The sequence below is a fragment of the Homarus americanus genome, unplaced genomic scaffold, assembly GCF_018991925.1.
Source record: "Homarus americanus isolate GMGI-L3 unplaced genomic scaffold, GMGI_Hamer_2.0 scaffold55637, whole genome shotgun sequence".
NCBI classification, from domain to species: Eukaryota; Metazoa; Arthropoda; class Malacostraca; order Decapoda; family Nephropidae; genus Homarus; species Homarus americanus.
The window spans coordinates 109,125-130,860 of NW_024743641.1; the positions used below are offsets into that span (position 1 = coordinate 109,125).

Below are 21,736 nucleotides of genomic sequence, written 5' to 3' on the forward strand. Positions count from 1 at the left end.
ATATGATTATAACACCCACGACTATGATTATAACAACCACGACCATGATTATAACAACCACGATTATGATTATAACAACCACGACCATGATTATAACAACCACGACCATGATTATAACAACCACGACTATGATTATAACAACCACAACCACGACTATGATTATAACAACCACGACCATGATTATAACAACCACGACCATGATTATAACACCCACCCCACGACTATGATTATACACCCACGACCATGATTATAACAACCACGACCATGATTATAACAACCATGATTATGATTATAACAACCATGACCATGATTATAACAACCACGACCATGATTATAAAAACCACGACCACGATTATGATTATAACAACCACGGCTATGATTATAACAACCACGACTATGATTATAACACCCAGGACCATGATTATAACAACCACGACTATGATTATAACACCCAGGACCATGATTATAACAACCACGACCATGATTATAACAACCACGACCATGATTATCTCATAAACTATAGGAATAGCCTTGTGTCTGTGTATGGGTCTGTTCTGGACAGCCGAAACTTCACAATCGTTTTTCATCAAACTTGGTGGAAAAATCGCAAAAAAATTCGTGGAGTGTAACAAACCTGGTCCCATGTCGAAGGATTCCTGAAGAAGGCATTAATTTACCATTTTATTTACGCTGGAAAACGATGTCGCTGTACTCTGTTAGCCTTCCGGCGGTTGCGCCCAAGCCAAGCACGAGCGTTCGAACTTTCACGCTTTGGTAAACTGTACCACCGGACTCGCCACCAGGCACGAAGTGACCACGATCAATTGTATTTTACTATGTGGGGTTTATGTCCGGTAGGGGTGGGGCTTTTGTCCTAGGGAATTTTGTCCGGTGGGGTTTTTTGTCTGGTGGGGATTTTATACTGGGGTTTTTGTTCTAGGGGATTTTGTCCGGTGGGGTTTTTGTCCGTATCCCCCAAGACACACCCGGGTGGTAATAATCAGGAAGCATTGCCGACCGGCGATCCATGATAAGCTACATTGACCACACACCTGGACAAACACAGCTGTCCAGATCTAACCAGTTTAGTGTTAATTAGGAGAGGTCATCTGCCGTCTCTCCTCCAATGTAAGAAGCCTGTAGCTCCTCACCAGGCATTCGAACATTACTATTGTAATAGGGAAGGGGCTAACAGCTCCTTCCCAGTCAGACAGGGCGAGACAGAACTCAGAGTTACGCTCGTCACAAGTCGAGGTCGGGAGGGAGACTTACCTCCCCAGCACCGAGTCTCCAGCTAGCAGAGTCTCCCACAGAAGATAGAGTCCAGCAGCACCTACAGACATCCCCCAGCCTCCTGGCCTCCCTCAGGTCACACGTGAGTCATTGTCAGACAGATCCATTAGGGTGAGTTGCTTACGGTGGGAAGTGTATCCATTTCATGTTTGTGTGTGAGAGTCATTGTCTAGTAACGTAAATATAATGATCTATTAATGTGTACATGCAGTTGATTTGAATAATAAATAGCTGTACTTGGAAGAGGTGTTTAGAAAGATTTCCCGTAAGAATATATTAATATACAGTTAAATAAATAATCGGCCTCGCTACCAAACTTTCTTCACTTTACAATCCTACAACTAATAACTTCTTACTATTAATTCTACTCTTAGTTTTCATTCGTTACATATTATTATTATTATTATATTATCATTATTATATTTCCACCCTTCAAGCCCCGATGTGGGTCAGTGACTTGTGCTCGGGTGGGCTAATGCCCGTAAAAAAAAAAAAATCAACAATGGATTTATCAACATGTAAGATTTGCTGGATTTTGGTACAGGTTGGACCACCCTACATATAGCAACATATAAGGATAATGAATCATGTTTGAAGACTCTTCTTGATGCCAATGCTGACATTAACTCTAAGGGTGGTGGTGGGGTTCGACCATTGCACCATGCTGCCATATGCAACAATATACGTGCTGTGAAGCAATTACTCAGGCGTGAACTCTGTGACCGTCATGCCGTGGATAACACCGTCCGCACAGCGCTACACCATGCAACATCGAATGGAAGTTTGGAGGTAACGCAACACCTCGTGGAGGCTGGCCTCGACCTTAGTGCCAAGGACAAATTGGGACAAACACCCTTGGATCTTGCAAGACTGGCAGGTCATGAACTTGTGGAGTGGTGGCTCAGGAAACTGCCATGCCACGGACCTGCTGCTGAGAAACCAACTCTAGACTTAATGGTAAGTTGCTTTCTTCAAGCACCGACACAGGTATGTCAGTACTGTACCTCTTTCTCTTAATAACCCTGTTACCCCGTGTTGTAGATAGAGCAATCACGCCCACAAGAGTGTAATCTATCTTTATTATAAGTAGTGGTTGGTCGTGAAGTTTGTGTACCCTGGGTGTGAGATGTGAACTATCTGGAGAGGGTCTCTTCTCTACCCCCTACATATATTGTTTCTGTAATTGGAATGATCTCATAAGCCAGAAGACAAAAATTACCTTTCCCGCCACTGTCTATTTATACAGTAATTTGGTTTCAACATCGCCCAAGGCATGGATATCAACCTATATGATATTGTCAGGAATCAATTATCTTATGTTTTATTTAAACAATTGGAAATAAAATTTGAACAAGGAAAGATTGTAGGTCGTATCTGGTTCTCTTAATGAGAACAGAAAGGTTAGAGTTTAAAAGCTACTTGTAGAAAGAAATTTTTGGGGTAAAAATGAAAGGGATTTAATGAACTTGAAAATTAGAGGATGAAATAGAGAAACTGAAACGGAACACCATAGAAAATCTGCAGCATCATTGGAGGAAGGCCTTAGTGAATAATATATATATATATATATATATATATATATATATATATATATATATATATATATATATATATATATATATATATATATATATATATATATATATATATATATATATATAAAGCACCTCCTATAATACACCACCTCCTCTAACAAACCACCTCCATAATAATCCACCTCTTATAAACCACCTTCTCTAATAATCCACCTCGACTAATAAACCACCTTCTCTTATAAATCACCTTATCTAATAAATCACCTTCTCTAATATACCACCTTCTCTTATAAACCACCTTCTCTAATAAACCACCTTCTCTTATAAACCACCTTCTCTAATAAACCATCTTCTATATTATACTACCTTCACTAATAAACCACCTCGACTAAAAAAAACACCGTCACTTATAAACCACCTTCTCTAATAAACCACCTCCACTAATAAACCATCTTCTATATTATACTACCTTCACTAATAAACCACCTCGACTAAAAAAAACACCATCACTTATAAACCACCTTCTCTAATAAACCATCTCCACTAATAAACCACCTTCTCTAATAAACCACCTCCACTAATAAACCATCTTCTATATTATACTACCTTCACTAATAAACCACCTCGACTAAAAAAAAACCGTCACTTATAAACCACCTTCTCTAATAAACCACCTCCACTAATAAACCACCTCCACTAATAAACCACCTTCTCCTATGTTACGACCCCGGGAGTCGTTATGCCCTCTGTGCAAGTCTAGAAGCAGAAACCACGAACAACCCTGGTTCACCTCTATTCGAAACATCCCTGTCGCCACTCACAAAGGTTGGTGGGAAGCCGGCAGGGTGGTGTGAGCCAGTTGGCCACAAGCTACTCCCCGCCTAGGTTGGCTGCTCCTCTGGGACATTCGCTGTGATCATCGGTGTGGTGACCCCTGTGTGTGTCCTCGGTGTGGCAGACTGTTGGGACTCCATTCACCTAGAACAAAAGAAGGCTGAGTATTGATAGGGACAATAGATTTTCTCAACCTTCTCTACCGTGTGTATTGTTTCTCCCTATAAGCACGTTTCAGCCGGTTCCTCCCTAAAACACATAAGTGGAAATGTAACAAGGTGGTATTGGTTGTGATATTGGTTATTCTATTGGTAGTGATCCTGGTATTGGCATTTGTATATATAGTTTATAAGTGATGTGTACTAATTTTATTTTGTTTATTGTAACATAAAGTGTGATGTTTTTTTTCTTTTGTATTTCTTTATAAGTTTTAATCTTTATCAGAAATAGGATATTTCTTTTAAGACCTGATGGTCATAACATGCAGTGGCACTTGCAATACCTAACAATACTGAGACCGAATCTGAATTGTTACGAGTCCCATGTTCTCCCCTAGACTGTCAGGCACATTTTTTCGTCCCTCTATACTTGAGATCGTAACACTTATAAACCACCTTCTCTAATAAACTACCAAACACTAATAAACCACCCCCTTTATTATACCACCTCCACGTATAAACCACATTCTCTAATAAACCACCTTCTCTAATAAACCACCTCCACAAATATACCACCTCCTATAATAACCCACCTCCACGAATAAACCACCTTTTCTAATAAACTACCTCCAAAACCTCCTCCACTAATAAACTACATTCTCTACTAAACCACCTCCACTCATAAACCACCTCCTTAATAAACCACCTATAATAAACCACCTCTAATAAACCACCTCCACTAATAAACCACCTCCACTAATAAACCACCTCCTATAACAAACCACCTCCACCAATAAACCACCTCCACTAATAAACCACCTCCACTAATAAACCACCTCCTATAACAAACCACCTCCACCAATAAACCACCTTCTTTAATAAAGCACCTCCACTAATAAACCAATTCCAATAATAAATCAATTCCACTAATAAACCACCTCCACTAATAGACCACCTCCCTAATAAACCACCTCCTATAATAAACCACCTTCACTAATTAACCACCTCCACTCATAAACCACCTCCTTAATGAACCACCTCCTACAATAAACTACCTCCACTACAATACCACCTCAACTCATAAACCACCTCCTTAATAAACCACCTCCTATAATAAACCACCACTAATTAATCACCTCCACTCATAAACCACCTCCTTAATAAACCACCTCCTATAATAAATCACCTCCACTAATTAACCACCTCCACTCATAAACCACCTCCTTAATAAACCACCTCCTATAATAAACCACCTTCACTAATTAACCACCACCACTCATAAACCACCTCCTTAATAATCCACCTTCTATAATAAACCACCTCCTTAATAAACCACCTCCTATAATAAACCACCTATAATAAACCACCTTCACTAATTAACCACCTCCACTAATAAACCACCTCTTATAATAAACCACCTTCACTAATTAACCACCTTCACTAATTAACCACCTCCACTCATAAACCACCTCCACTAATAAACCACCTCGTATAACCGACACCCACTAATTAACCTCCTCCACTCATAAACCAACTCCTTAATAAACCACCTCCTATAATAAACCACCTCCACTTATAAAGCACCACCACTAATAAACCACCTCCACTAATAAACCACCTTCTATTAATAAACCACCTCCACTAATAAACTATATTTTCTAATAAACCACCTTCTCTAATTTACCACCTCCACTAATAAACCACCTCCACTAATAAACCACCTCCACTAATAAACCAACTCTACTAGTAAATCACTTCCACTAATAAACCACCTCCACTAACTCCCCTAATAAACCACTTCCACTAATAAACCACCTCCTCTAATAAACCACCTATGATAAACCACTTCCACTAATAAACCAACTCTACTAGTAAATCACTTCCACTAATAAACCACCTCCACTATCTCCCCTAATAAACCACTTCCACTAATAAACCACCTCCTCTAATAAACCACCTATGATAAACCACCTCCACTAATAAACTACCTCCACTAATAAACTACCTCCACTAATAAACTACATCTACTAATAAACTACCTCCACCTAATGAACCAATTCGTATCATAAACCACCTTCACTAATAAACCACCTCCCCTAATAAAACACATTCTCCAGTAAACCACCTTCTCTAATAAACCATCTCCACTAATAAACTACATTCTCTAATAAACCACCTCCACTAATAAACCACCTCCTATAATATACCACCTCCTATAATAAACCACCTCCACGAATAAACCACCTTTTCTAATAAACTACCTCCAAAACCACCTCCACTAATAAACTACATTCTCTAATAAACCACCTTCACTAATAAACCACCTCCACTACTAAACCATCTCCACTCATAAACCACCTCCTTAATAAACCACCTCTTATAATAAACTACCTTCTCTAATAGACCACCTCCACTAATAAACCACCTCCACCAATAAACAAATTCCACTAATACACCAATTCCACTAACAAACCATCTCCACTAATAGACCACCTACCTAATAAACCACCTCCTATAATAAACCACCTACACTAATTAACCACCTCCACTCAAAAACCACCTCCTTAATAAACCACCTATAATAAACCACCTCCACTCATAAACCACCTCCTTAATAAACCACCTCCTACTCATAAACCACCTCCTTAATAATCCACCTCCTATAATAAACCACCTCCTTAATAAACCACCTCCTATAATAAACCTTCACTAATTAACCACCTCCTTAATAAACCACCTCCTTAATAAACCACCTCCTATAATTAACCACCTTCACTAATTAACCACCTCCACTCATAAACCACCTCCTCAATAAACCACCTCTTATAATAAACCACCTTCACTAATTAACCTCCTCCACTCATAAACCACCTCCTTAATAAACCACCTCGTATAATAAACCACCTTCACTAATTAACCTCCTCCACTCATAAACCAACTCCTTAATAAACCACCTCCTATAATAAACCACCTCCACTTATAAAGCACCACCACTAATAAACCACCTCCACTAATAAACCACCTTCTATTAATAAACCACCTCCACTAATAAACTACATTCTCTAATAAACCACCTTCTCTAATTTACCACCTCCACTAATAAACCACCTCCACTAATAAACCACCTCCACTAATAAACCAACTCTACTAGTAAATCACTTCCAATAATAAACCACCTCCACTAACTCCCCTAATAAACCACTTCCACTAATAAACCACCTCCTCTAATAAACCACCTATGATAAACCACCTCCACTAATAAACCAACTCTACTAGTAAATCACTTCCACTAATAAACCATCTCCACTAACTCCCCTAATAAACCACTTCCACTAATAAACCACCTCCTCTAATAAACCACCTATGATAAACCACTTCCACTAATAAACCCTGACACTAATAAACCACTTCCACTAATAAACCACCTCTTCTAATAAACTACCTATGATAAACCATTTCCACTAATAAACCACCTCCACTCGTAAACCACTTCCACTAATTTACCACCTCCACTAATTTACCACCTCCACTAATTTACCACCTCCACTCATAAACTACCTCCACTAATAAACTACCTCCACTAATAAACTACCTCCACTAATAAACTCGTATCATAAGCCACCTCCAGTATTAAACTACCTTCTCTAATAAACGAGTTCCAGTAATAAACTATATCCACAAAATTGTATGTAAGTGCAACTGCTGCCACGTCTAAATGTTGTTGTTCAATTGAAACTATTGGTTCCCATGATGTTCCTCAGTGTTTAAACATTTTCTTCAATATTCAACACTACTTCTTTAACTTATAGTTACTGAAATAAGTAACCTAAAATCTTAAAAAAAATCATCATATATGTTCCATACGAACTAATTTAATAAAACTTCAGAGTCAGACTGCAATATCAAAACTTTATAAAAGATTACAATAATCACCCAGACTCTTACGATCATAGAATAATTCTTAGTAAAGATAATAAAGTTGTTTTTCGTTGTTTCGCTTTGCCAGTTATAAAAAAAGGAGTAATTTAGAGTTCCTGGGGTTGGCTAATGGACTACTGTCCAGGTAAGGAACGATTAATCTTCATATAAAAAGTATCTAAAATAGATAGTGGTGAACTGTAAATATTTTCATCTATAATGATGTGAAACGTCATTTATACCCTTTTCCAGTGGAAAATACAAATATATTGTTTTGATTTTTGTACTCCTAAAATTCTCTTAATTTATATTGTTGACCCAGAGCAAACTTTTACGATCAACAGTACATTACATCCGATTCACTGAGTGATATCCACGTCTGTGATAGTTATTAGGTTGTGGTCTTCTTTGTTAGGATCACCTGATGTAAATATGTAATTTTTTTGATATTGTGTGCGGTTACTAATATTCCTGATGATTGCAGAAAATATATTGGAAGGACTGTGCGAATAATTATGAGGAAGCACTGAAGGATATCAAAGACAAGGACAGCGGGGTATCTACCTATATGGGAAACCAGTCACTCACGACAAGTATCCACCTGCAGGACGCTTCTGGCCGGACAATCCTCCACTGGATGGCAGAGGTCGGCAACATTGCCATGGTACGGTACTACCTTATATATCATCATTTATACCATAATGTGGTGACCTGGGCTGGCGAGACTCCTGCTGACCTGGCACGACGAGCAGGCCATGGCGATGTACTAAGCGTGTTTCAGGACCTACAGCATTCATCGCCGGTTAGTTACAAATGTAATATATATATATATATATATATATATATATATATATATATATATACTGTATAATCAACAACCTCACCTCGACAGGGCTCGAACCCACGATTTTATGTGTGTGACCGGGGAACTTTACCTCTATACCACTAGGACACTAAAAGCAGTCATAGACTTTGTTATATTTCACACAAAGCCTGTTCATCGAGCTTATGGCGCCGTGAACCTAAGATAGTGGGTTCGAGTCCTGGCAGGGTGAGGTTGTTGATTATATGCAGAAGTCCGCGTGCTTTATGGGCAAATGAAATATATATATATATATATATATATATATATATATATATATATATATATATATATATATATATATATATATATATATATATAATTTTTTTTTTTTTTTTTTCTGGTCGACTATTAGTGGACTTGTTTTGATCTTGGCAATTAGTATTATCTTGAATTTGTTACTATGTGTCCTAATTTTCCATTTTGTTCAAAGTCATTTATGTTTTTTATCGCTCTTACCGTGTAGCGTGCCATAAATTGGGTTGATTTTCCTGGGTATGATACTATTTGAGTGATATCATCAGCAAACATTACATATTCGCGAAAGGGGGCTGGTTGAGGTGTCTGAGGTATATATTGTATATAGTGATGGAGAAAGGCATCCTCCTTGAGGTACTGCACTCTCGAGATTTACCTTAGTTCCCATAAAGTTTCCAATTTCAATTTGTGTTCTCCTATCATCTAAATAGTCACATAATATTCTTAGCAAGTGTTTGATAAGTCACAATTGTAACATTTTATATTTTAAGCCCAAGTGCCAAACTTTATCAAAAGCCTTAGAGACGTCCCTTAAAATTATATTGGTCAGGTTCCCTTTGCTTTTTTCTATTGCCATTATTTCCGTTATTGTAGCTATTGCAGTTAGGGTATTTCTATTGGACACAATTCCATGTTGTCTATTGTTTGTTTTCCCATGTTGTGTTAGAAAGGTTATAAGTCCTGAATTTAATTTTTCCAATAGTTTCCCGGTAATTTCTAATAAAGATATTGACCTGTAGTTTAATATTTCCTTATTGTCCTTACCCTCTTTGGGAATAAATATAATTTTAGCATATTATAGTTTCTATGGAAGTAACCAGTTATTAAGCATGCGTTATAGATGTTCAATAATGTTTGTAAGATGCTTTCCGGTAGATTTATGATCATATTTCGTGTAATACCTGTGAGACCGGGGGGCCTTTTCTTTAAACTTCCCCAGACAGAGCATCATTTCTCCCATATTTATTATTTGATTATTAGGTGATAAGTTATAGTCTATATATTGCCTTGGGGTGATTCTATGTGTGTGTCTTGCCATTTCACCTTCTATCCTTTCTTCGTGTTCACTTTCAAAATCTTCATTTTCCTCATCAGTTATTTTAAAAACTCTTACCCTTTCCTTTTTGACTGTTTTTTGCTTGTTATGCCCCATCATCTTGTTTTTGGAAGTACTTTTAAAACTTTCCAGTGTCCCAGTACTTACTACAAATTTGCGAAGCTTGTTTCACTCGTCCACCACCCTATTTGTAAACCAGTTTCTTCCTAACTCCCTCCTAAACCTAAACTTATCCAACTTAAATCCGTTGCTAAGAGTCCTATCGGGGGCGCCGGTGGGTAGAACGGTACCGCTCTTGTCTCGCAAGCGAGATGTCACGGGTTCGATTCCAAGGCCGGTGGAAAGTTGTTACGACACACTTCCCAGCTTCCCTTGGTCCCTGTTCACCTAGCAGCAAAGTAGGTACCTGTTGTAAATAGAAAGATGCGATTTCGTATTCAGGGACAAGTTGTTGGAGCTTCTAATAACTTCCTTAGACATAAACCATTGACTCTTCAGGCTTCTACGCCCTTGACTCTTCAGGCTTCTACGCCCTTAGTTCATGAGACATAAAGGCAAGCATGAACTTAGCATGATTCCCTGTTAGGCGCTGTAATCGCTTCTGTGCTTCACCTTACATAAGGATGTAGGGGGGTGCCTAATAAATTAAAAAAAAAAAGTCCTATCCTGCTTGGATATTATGTGAACTTTATCTATAGCTACTTTATTGATTCCTTTCACCCACTTAAATACTTCTATCATATCTCCCCGCACTCTTCGTATTTCTAGGGAATGCAAGTTTAGTTTCTTTAATCTATCTTGATATGGAAGGTTTCTAAGTCCCGGAGTCATTTCCGTCAGTCTTCGCTGCACCGACTCCGATGAATTGACATCCATTCTATAATAAGGGCACCAGAACTGAACAGCATAATTGAGGTGCGGCCTGACTAGTGCAAGATATAATTGCAATATGGCCTCCACACTCATCACCTACACTTCTAGATATAAATCCTAATACTCTGTTTGCCTTATTTCGAACATTAACGCACTGTTTTCTAGGTTCGAAGGTCCGGGCTTACAAGTACCCCTAAGTCTCTCTCACAAGTCGACTACTCTAAGTTGATGTTAAGGCTGTATACATTGACAGTATTTGTTCTACCAATATTAAGTACGTTGCACTTGCTGGCGTTGAATTTCAATTGCCATTTTCTGACCACTCCTGCAGTTTATTTAAATTTTTCTGTCGTGCATTTGCATCCTGCCCGGAATTAATCTGCCGCCCTATTTTGACGTCATCAGCAAACTTGCTTATGTCACTGCTGATCCCATTATCTAGATCGGTTATGTAGATTATGAACAAGAGTGGGCCCAATACTGACCCCTGGGGAGCCCCACTAGTTACACGGCCCCACTCATATATAAAACCATCTTCGCTGATCTTCTGTGTTCTATCGGTAGCCATTATTTTATCCAATTTAAAACTTTCCTCTCGATACCATGAGCCTTAACCTTTTTCAGAAGCCTCTGATGCAGTACTCTGTCAAATGCTTTCTTAAAGTCTTAAGTAAATAACATCGTAATTTTCGTCATCGTCTTTTCTAAAAACGTCAGCAGATTTGTTAGACAAGATTTTCCCATTGTAAATCCATGTTGAGAGTCGTAGATTATTTTTTTTTCTAAATGCGATCGGATGCTATTTGCTATAATTTATCTGTGCACTTGAGTTCATAACTGCCTCCTCTGAAATGTTTCCGTATTAGTGTGTAAGCATCTAAAAGAGGAATAAATATATCATGATAACTTATGTTATTTACACACATACTGTAGGTTATAAATAAATAACATATATGATTTACATCAACTGTGACCCAAGACAATCTGTTTTTCATTTTGATATTTTCATATTTTTTTTCTATTTTCACTTCTGTAATTTTTACTTGTTTTCCTATCTATCCTAATACTACTGTTCAGTTTCCGAATTCTAAGGAACACATATTTTGGCAAGGAAGGATAAAACATCACGGGGTACATCAACTCTCTATCTCAGACACCATTGTTTTGAAACATACTTTCCCCTACATAAGACTGTTCCAATGTACAGCCTGAAATACGTCTCTCATAATGGTTAATAGAGTGTCAGAAGGAACATACAGTTCACCTGTTTATTTCTTCTGTCCATGTTTTGGTCATGGATGTACGGTAGCTTAAACAACTATCTGTGCATACTTTATGGGAAACAATATGAGAACATGGACGATAAATTTTGGTATATAAGGGCTGTCACTCGTCACACGTAAAATTTCGGAACATATCGACCCCCACCTGCACAGATAGTTGTCTTGGCTACTACACTCAGTGACTTTCTGGCCTAAGTGAGGGTATTTCCCACAAAACCTTCTTACAATATAGCCACCAACGTACCTAAGAGCTTCCTCTTCTATGACTAAATCTATTGCTTTCCGTCATTTTTGTCAGGGTTTATACACCCTCCTGGGTTTTCATTAAACTCATCACTTAACTCTTTTCTACTTCATTGCCAATAACCAAGTCTTTACAACATTGATTAGTTACATAGAGTTTTACTGCCAGCTCTTTGTTATTGAAAGATGTACTTTTATAATTTGTTTGTCAAAGACCAATATTTCTTGACAAGCAGTCAGAATTATCATTAGTTGCGTTAGATTTCTCAGAAATTAGTGAAACGTCTTTTCCAGGGAGTAACTTCTAGAGCCTGAACTTAAAATACACAGCATTTGGATGGTCGTAGGTTCCATACATCTGCCTTATCCACTCAGACAAATGCTCCAGACAATCTTGCTTTAGTTTTATAGTAAGAATGAATTCAAGATTAAAAGACTTCTGGAGCATTTTGTACAACCCTATAAGTGACCGAGATGATAATATTACCCCTTTCTGAAACTTGTAAAGGCCTTTCAACAGCGGGTTTCTTAGTCTCATTGTTGTCACCACGTCAATCATTCTATGCAGAACATTTACTTGGTCACATAGATTAATTCCAAATGCAGTAAGTGATTGTTTTTCACCAAATTTATGAGAAGAATTCATAATGTCAAACCAGTCGTCCACCAGATTTATGAAGTCGGGAATTTCCTTCCAATTTCTACTCTCCAGTCGTCCTCTTTCTCCAAGATATTTCAGTGAGCTTGAGCTTGTTTTTGACAACAATTGGACTGCATATTTAACCCGCTGTCGTTGCTGACCCTATACATTTAAATGCATTTCGCTTAGTTTGTATGCTAAATCATACTCTGTCTTACTTGCTGTCTTCATTTCCCGAATAGAGGAAACGGATATAAAGCTTTCATCCTTTAGGTAAAATCCTGAATCGAGAAAATTATCCCTATTTAATATAATCAAATGTGGCCCGTCTGCAAACACAAATATATCCCGATCAGCACCAGTATAGAATTTGTCTTACACAGCTTCAAGGGTCACCCGAAGAGCTGTACGACCAGCTGTTGTCTCTCATTACCCAAAGTGACGACTTCGAACAGGGGGGTCGTCTGCTGTATGCAGGAGCGCCCTTGGAGTCTCCGAGCGGCTCTTCCACCCAGCCCCTCCCTCTGGCCATTACCAGTAACCGGCGCGAAATGGTCAGCCTCCTGCTGGCGGCAGGGGCGCCTCTCACCACCACCTGCAACGGCCTCAACCTGCTGACGCTTGCCTGGCTCTCCCCCGATGTCACTCCTCCTGTCCAGGTCATCATTATAAGGGTAAGTGATTACAATGATGTAGTATAGATGAAAATGCATTTGAAGTAGTGCACTTGAGAGTGTAGTTAATGAAATGTACATGATGTAATGTAGATAATAGTATAGATAGCGTAATGAATGTATTGCAGATTGTGAAGTAGCTGTAAAGTAGAGGATAATGTAGCCACGGACATGAGCTGCATCTAAAAAACAAACTTGACAATTTAAATCAAACTCAGAGACGTTGCTATGTAGGCCTACAAGTGGTGTAAGGATGCGACCACACTAGCGTACATTTTGGCCTTAACATACTTCGTTTCTTCGACGACAAGAAGAAACGAAGCACAGGATTACGACTCGGTTAGTGTGGCTATACCCTGAGTGCCTTGGTGTGGCCAAGGTCTTTATAATTATAGAATTTGGGTGTGGTCGGACTGGGGAGTCAAGTTACGTTGGTGTAATCACTTGTTTTGACAAGTGCATATTCCCTCACATTTCACTCGGCTGCGGATTGTGGGTGCTTCTATACTTTATGAATAATACTCGTCTATATTTAGCTAAACTTACGTTAATGTTGCGTGATTAGTTCCCGACTTGATATTAAAATAATCTCTTATGTCTTCTTGATCTAGGGGAACCCTTTAAATAGTTCATACAAAAACAATATTTTAAAATCTAAACGTTCCAATAAAAAAGGACATCAACTTTAATTTGTGAAAGAGGTTACTAAAATGCTATATACTGTACTCGAATATTGTTAGGACTGTTGTATGAATCAGAAGCGTGGACACTTTCATCAGATACCAGAAAGAGGTTGGAGCCCTTTGAAATATGGTGTTACAGGCGAATGTAACAAATAAGTTACACTGACAGGAAGTACTAAGACTGGCAAAGCCTTAAAAGAAATATTTGAAATTTACAGAATAAGGAAAACTAGATGATATTGTCATATGATCAGGGATGAAAGGATAAAAGCAAAGTTGGGCAAAGTTGAGGGTAGGGGAGCACAAGGGAGAGGAAGGACTAGGATGGATGAATGAAATTAAAAACTGGGTGCCCAGAGAGGCGAAAAATCTCGGAGGATTGATAAAAATAGCCCGAAAATATTTAAAGTGGAAGACTGTGGTCACCAACCGTAGGATGTAAAGATGGTACAGTCGGAAACCATATTTTCTAGCGCACCTGGGTCGGTGCTGGAGGTTAGTACAGTGTCCTATCTGGACGGGGGCCCACTCTAACCATCACGAGGCAAGACACGCACGAACACACAGTCATAGTACGGCTGTATAGATAACATTATGTATAAATATTGTATATGGCATTTTATGCTCTTCATTATCTTCATTATATATGAACACGAAGAAAAATTACCATAGGTTGTAGCTACAAAAGTATGAATGGAAATAAACACTTCCAAACCACCCAGTGAGTCCACACAACGTTTGTGTGTGTGCCAGACCACGATGCTTCCACCACAACCCATCATTCGGGTAACTATATGAAATATCGTGTTTAATTTAACTACATATTTCAAAAACATTAAATTACATGTAGATCAGTCACTCCTCATTTGACACACTTATAGTGTAATACTTTGACCATCTCACCTGGGCACATGGAGGCCCACGGTAATTCTCATGGGGCAACATACGCACGAACACACACGTTATGATATGAACCCTTCCAGGCTTCACTATCATTATCATGTTATGTTCATCGTGCTCTGTATCTTGGTAACTAGTCATAGTATCAATGCATGACAGTGTTATTAGAATAATATTGTAACTTTTTACCTACAGTTATTGTTGTAAATCATGGACAGGAAGGATACGTAAATTGTAATATCAAGTGTATGGTTCGCTCAAGCCACCCCAAGTCAGGCAACGCATCACGCATATAGTTACGCGAATGATGGGGTGTGGTGGAAGCATCGTGGCCTGGCACTCACACACACACACGTTGTGTGGAGTCACTGGGTGGTTTGGAAGTGTTTATTTCCATTCATACTTTCGTAACTACAACCTATGGTAATTTTTCTTCATGTTCATATATAATGAAGATAATGCAGAGTATAAAATGCCATATACAATATTTATACATAATATCATCTACTGTATACAGCCGTACTACGACTGTCTGTGTTCGTGTGTGTGTTGCCTCGTGATAGCTAGAGTGGGCCCCCGTACAGAAAGAACATTGTACTAACCTCCAGCACCGACCCAGGTGGGCTGAAGAATATGGTTTACGAGTGTACTTTGACTCATTGATAAAAATCAACATACACTTTAGAATAAACTATCAATGTGTTATGTATCTTCAGGCCTTCATTCATGTTCTGAAGTGGGAACGTACCAACCTGACACACTTCCCAGAAGTTGAAGAAGGTGTTGGTCAACTCATATTAACCATGAGATGTGACAACTTTTGGCAAGCCAGCTGGCCCAATGGCGGGTCAGTCTTCCACCTGACAGAGCTCATGGTCCAGGCTGTTCGTACCAAGTGTACTTTGACATGCAGCTTCATCCACGAAGCTGGTGGTCACGCCTCCCTGTGTACCAAGTCCGGTGTGAGTCCTCTGCACGCTGCGCTGGAGGTTGGTCACTGGAACCTGGCAAGGCAAATGATCAAGAACATGGGAGGTTGCCTGTATGTTGCTGACTTTGGAGGTCGACTGCCCACAACCATGATGCCTTCACGCCTCCGCCAGCATCTGGAGCAGGTCTGTATTTGTCTATGATCAAACCATCAGTAAACATTTGGTTACCTCAGTAAGACTGCTACAGATGTCATTTTATATATATATATATATATATATATATATATATATATATATATATATATATATATATATATATATATATATATATATATATATATATATATATATATATATATATATATATATATATATGTGCATATATATATACATATACGTTCCCAGGCACTTTACGTGTAATACGGTTATATATGTATATATATATGTATATATACATATATATATGTATATATATATATATGTATATATATATATATATATATATATATATATATATATATGTATATATATATATATGTATATATATATGTATATATATATATATGTATATATGTATATATATATATATATATATATATAAAGACAAGATCTTTACCTCATCAAACTATGTATTAAGGATTGTAAATTTGAATTCAATGGAGAATATTATGCTCAAAAATTTGGTATGGCAATGGGTAATCCACTCTCACCTGTGTTACGCAACCTTTATATGGAATTCTTTGAAAAAAACTATTAAGTAATATTTTACCACCCTCAGCAGTCTGGTTTAGATATGTAGATGATGTATTATGTCTCTGGCCATGTAATGAGGACCTAAAAACTTTCCTGCCACAACTTAATAACTTAGCCCCCTCGATCAAATTCACTGTGGAATTAGAGCATGACTGTAAATTGCCATTCCCAGACTGTTTGATCCACAGAATAGGTAACACCTTTAAGTTCAGTATTTATAGGAAACCTACTAATGTGTGTTCATACATTCATTATTATTCTGCCCACCATAACAGGGTCGAACACTCAGTATTTTCATCAATGTTTTTACGTGCTTTGAGAACTTGCAGCCCGGAATTCATTGATGAGGAATATAAATATATCTATAATATTGGCTTAAACCTTAAGTACCCAAGATCTTTCAAAGACAAATGCCTTAACATTACTAAGACATCTTTCTATAGAACCGATCCCAAGCCCACCCATGACCATAAGAATCTCTTAGTATTACCATTTCACAAAAATTTCTCTCAAATTCCTTTGCAACTAAAAACCTGGAACGTCAATGTGGCATTTAAAAACTCATGCACTGTTAAACAATGTAAGCCCTACAATGGCTGCATTTATAAGGTTAGTCGGTAGTCAGTCAGATGTTTTACTTAGGCCACCAGGTAAAGATCTTGTAACTAGACTTAAACAACATAAATATAGTGTTAGGACAGGCCAGGAATCCAATGCTCTATTTGTTCATTTGAGGGATAATAAGCATTGCATTGACTGGGATAATGCCTCCTCAATATTACCTTGTAATTCAATTGACAATAGGAACAGTATAGAATCTAGTCTCATTAAACATACCGAATTCGTCAACATGAATATAAGTAATGGTATTTACAAACTGGATATTTTCGTAATTAAGAAGAGCAACGGATTTAAGTTGGATAAGTTTAGGCTTAGGAGGGAGATAGGAAGGAACTGGTTCACAAATAGGGTGGTGGACCTGTGGAACAAGCTTAGCAACTTTGTAGTAAGTGCTGGAACTCTGGAAAGTTTCAAAAGGAGGCTAGATAGATTCATGGATGATAGTGTAGTAACTTTGAACATATAATCAACGACCTCACCAGGTCCGCGTGTTATATGGACTAAAAATGAAGTATATATATATATATATGTACCTCGCGTTTCATACCAGCTGGATTCGGTAAAATGCTACTGACACCACATACGAGGCACGGACAGTTTCCCAATGAGGTTCACGGCGCCATCAGCTCGATGAACAGGCTTTGTGTGAAATATAGCAGAGTCTAGAACTGCTTTTAGTGTCCTTGTGGCCTAGCCGGTAAGCGTTCCCTAGTCCCACCCAGTAGGTCGAGGGTTCGATTCCTTGCTGGTGAGGTCGTTGATTATATGTTCAAAGTCCGCGTGTTATATGGACTAAAAATGAAGTATATATATATATATATATTTTACAGGTGATTAGCTTACCCGAGCACAGGTCACTGACCCACATCAGGGCCTGGGGGGCGAAAATATAATAATAATAATAACCATAATTAAATACAAGAACGAAAAAATAAATCAAGAATGTTAAAAAGATATACATTATGTATGTTGTGCTGTCAATAGTACGAGAAACAATTGAGACCCTGCAACTGTGTGTAAATGTGGCAGAAAGTCAAATGAGCAACCTGGAACTTGGTCACAAATTTTGTGATGCCATATGGCAGCAGGGTCTACCATTAGACAATATATTATACTTCCAATATCTTCCCAGGCGGTAGTACCTCCCTGTTTGGTAGCTGCCTACTACCTGCTGCCTATATAATATGTGAATACAAAAATGGATAAGTAAAATATTTCACTGAGGAGTTAAAAAGCTAATAGGTGATAATATCAACAATATTAACAGAACACTTCCCTGCTTGACATCACTATTTATATCGAGATAGTTCTTTATTGTTATGTTGGTACTCTTTTGGTGTTTGTGTGTGGTTCTGTTTACTCAGATAATTTTGTACAGAGTAAAAAAACAGGATAATTGTTTTAACTAAAGATTCTTTTTTGATGTCTGGAGAACTATCGTGTTTTTATTTTTATGGGTGACTAATGGAGCAGAGGGCACGTTGACGTTAAAATTTTTTTTCCTGTTTCGTTTAATGAACTGGTTCCAATTAACAAATCAAATTTTCTGGAATTTTAAATATAACCAGTAAATGTTAATTGATTAAAAATAATAGTAAAACAACAAAAACAACAATAATAACAATAATAACACAACAACAAAAACAACAATAATAATAATAATCACAGGTACAGAGTTTTATTATAAAGTGTAGCAACTTTATCCTCGATTAGTTCGTAACAATAATATTTTTGTTGTCAGAATATTTACAACAAAGAAAGGATCCAACTTGAAGACCTACACTATAAGATCAAAGACAAAGTAGAGAAGCATCAGATGCAGAAACTTCTCCGCGTTCAGAAGAACCTCATCACAACATACTGGGACACGATAACTGGGAACACAGCCACAACCATATGTCAAGAGCCGTTCAACAAAGCCCAGGTTCTACTCATAGCGTCTCAAGGTGGGATGCTGCAGCTGATCTACCTCCTGGTGAAGGTGGGAGGTGTGGAAATTGATACACAAGTGGATCCTACTAATGGCACGACTGCCATACACCAAGCTGCCTCACATGGCAAATCTGGTTGTGTCCTCCTCCTTCTGAGTCTTGGCGCTGACCCGCTACTCGAAGATCGATACAGGCAAACAGGTCCACATTTGGCTGCCATGTTTGGCCACCAAAAGGCCTTTGAGCTGTTTAGAGAGTGTCTAGATCAACAAGAGCCTTCCTGTAGAGCTGGAACTACTCCAACAGATGTCAAAAACAACTTCTCAAAGTACCTAAAGATGTATAACAGATGTGAATCAAATCAAGAACACATAGACAACAACCCGACAGATGCCACCATAAACCTTCTCAAACGGACTGAGATTAGAAACTTGGTGAAAAATGCACAGAAAGTGACTGTTGATTACACTAAAGGTGAGGCACAAGAAGTAAAAGAAGTCATAACAAAAGAAATGACGGCAATTACAGACAAAGTTGCAGATATTGACAGTACGTACACTGGTACACTCACGCTGCTTGGGAGCACTGCAGACTCCACAAGGCTCTATTATCCTGATGAGTTTGATTTTAATCTAACACTCAAGAGCTTCTCTGACGTCACTGTTAGAATTATTAAACAAACAAAGAAGGATGTGTTGTTAAGCGGCCACAAGTTAAAAATTGAAATTGAAACAGAAAACCCGAGCCTTCAGGGTAATAGGTTGATGAGTAACCTGTATGACCGAGTAAGAGAAAGCCTTAATAGTTACGTACTGCAGGACGACAGATTGAGCCTCGTGCCACCTGGTGTGACCAGGACGCAGGTGGGCCTGGCACTGTCACTGGCTTGGCAGGGAAGTGAGTATCCCTTGTTGTTGGTTGACATTGACTTAGTTCCAGTACTATCTGTACCTTGGCCTAAGGAGATAATGAGACCACCCCTCACACCCGTCGACTCACAGATGATCCACCTCAGTAACACCGGAGATGCAAAATGGCGCTGCAGCTTCGCCGCGACTGAGGTGGAGGTGGTGAAGAAGTTGGCTCCTCAGGAACGCCAAGTGTTTCTCACCGGCAAGACGCTCCTCTCCTACATGAAGGCTGAACTCTGGATGCCCAGAGACGTGAAGAACCAATTTTCTTGGTGGGACTCTCGCTACTGGAGTATCCCTATTCCTGCAGGATTCTGCTTCAAGAATTCCTTCTTGAAGCTGCTTCAAGTGAAACGGGAGAACAAAATCCAATGGAAGGAAGGGGATACAATGACACACGTTACGGAGGTGTTTGAAATAATGTGTCTGAAGACGGATGACACTAAACATCTTGTGCCAGCCAAAGTTCATGCTTACTTTGGTGGAGACTATGAAAAGCCAAAGGTGGGAGAAGGAGCCCCGCTTATAAATGAATTTCTCAAGAAGAGTCTCACGAAACTTTCAAACCCTAAAGTTGGTTTCCTGGGATTCAAGCAAGGTTTCCTCAGGTGATTTTTTGGCTGAGGGTCGTGTGAAAACTGAACATTAAAATCAACCATCCAATACAACTGTGAACTGTTTACATCACATCACACCAAGTGCGCCTCGAGTACAGTATTATGACCCTATAAAGGTTGTGGAAGAATATCTCCCTAAGCCCAGGAGACCCCATGTTGCTACTCACAAGTCGTGTGAATCAAGTGAGATTGGTCATTGATTATTATGGGTTGTCTTGTATACTGAGTTGATACTGGTCAAAATAAAGATTATTTAAAGTACTGTACATATTACCGAGTAGTGATTACCTAAATACCCGAGTACCGGTAACGTAATAATCCACTGACAGACAGAGTATCACGGTCACATCAAGAAAAAATTTTATCAGCTACAAACAAAATGATACTTATGCTTTACAAACAATGGCAATATTTAACACAGGTAACTAAGTTAAGAAATAGGCAAATGCTACACAAAATACAGAAAACACTCTGAAAATAATCTTATGATTACGACTATTGCTAATCAACACTTCAGACATATTTTGCTCACTACTTCACAAGAAGACATGTGTTGTTGAGATAGGATAAGTGAGTAATAAATGTATCGTGTGATAGTTGTACTGCAGGAAGGATGGTTGTGGTAGGTGGATTTTTGAAGAATTTTGCAAATGGTGACACAAGTATGAAAATTGGCAAAATAAAATCAATATGGGTTAATTATCAAATCTATCTGATCGGACATTCAAAATTCCAAGATGGCAGCTATTTTCCAAGATGG

The 21,736-nt window shown here is 38.4% G+C and overlaps 1 protein-coding gene across 2 annotated transcripts in view; it reads left to right on the plus strand.

The window, feature by feature from the left end:
• The window catches only part of LOC121877201 (serine/threonine-protein phosphatase 6 regulatory ankyrin repeat subunit C-like), a 66,035-nt gene extending 44,798 nt beyond the window's left edge, over positions 1-21,237 (plus strand). The window contains exons 4-8 of one of the 2 annotated variants that reach the window (XM_042382815.1): positions 1,838-2,250; positions 8,223-8,540; positions 13,338-13,628; positions 15,928-16,326; positions 19,259-21,237. In XM_042382815.1, the coding sequence (XP_042238749.1) occupies positions 1,838-2,250; positions 8,223-8,540; positions 13,338-13,628; positions 15,928-16,326; positions 19,259-20,971 (3,134 nt within the window). In that variant the 3' untranslated portion in view covers positions 20,972-21,237. The remainder of the gene's footprint in view (positions 1-1,837; positions 2,251-8,222; positions 8,541-13,337; positions 13,629-15,927; positions 16,327-19,258) is intronic. The other variant, XM_042382816.1, reaches the window with a different exon arrangement.
• The last annotated feature ends 499 nt before the right edge of the window (positions 21,238-21,736 follow it).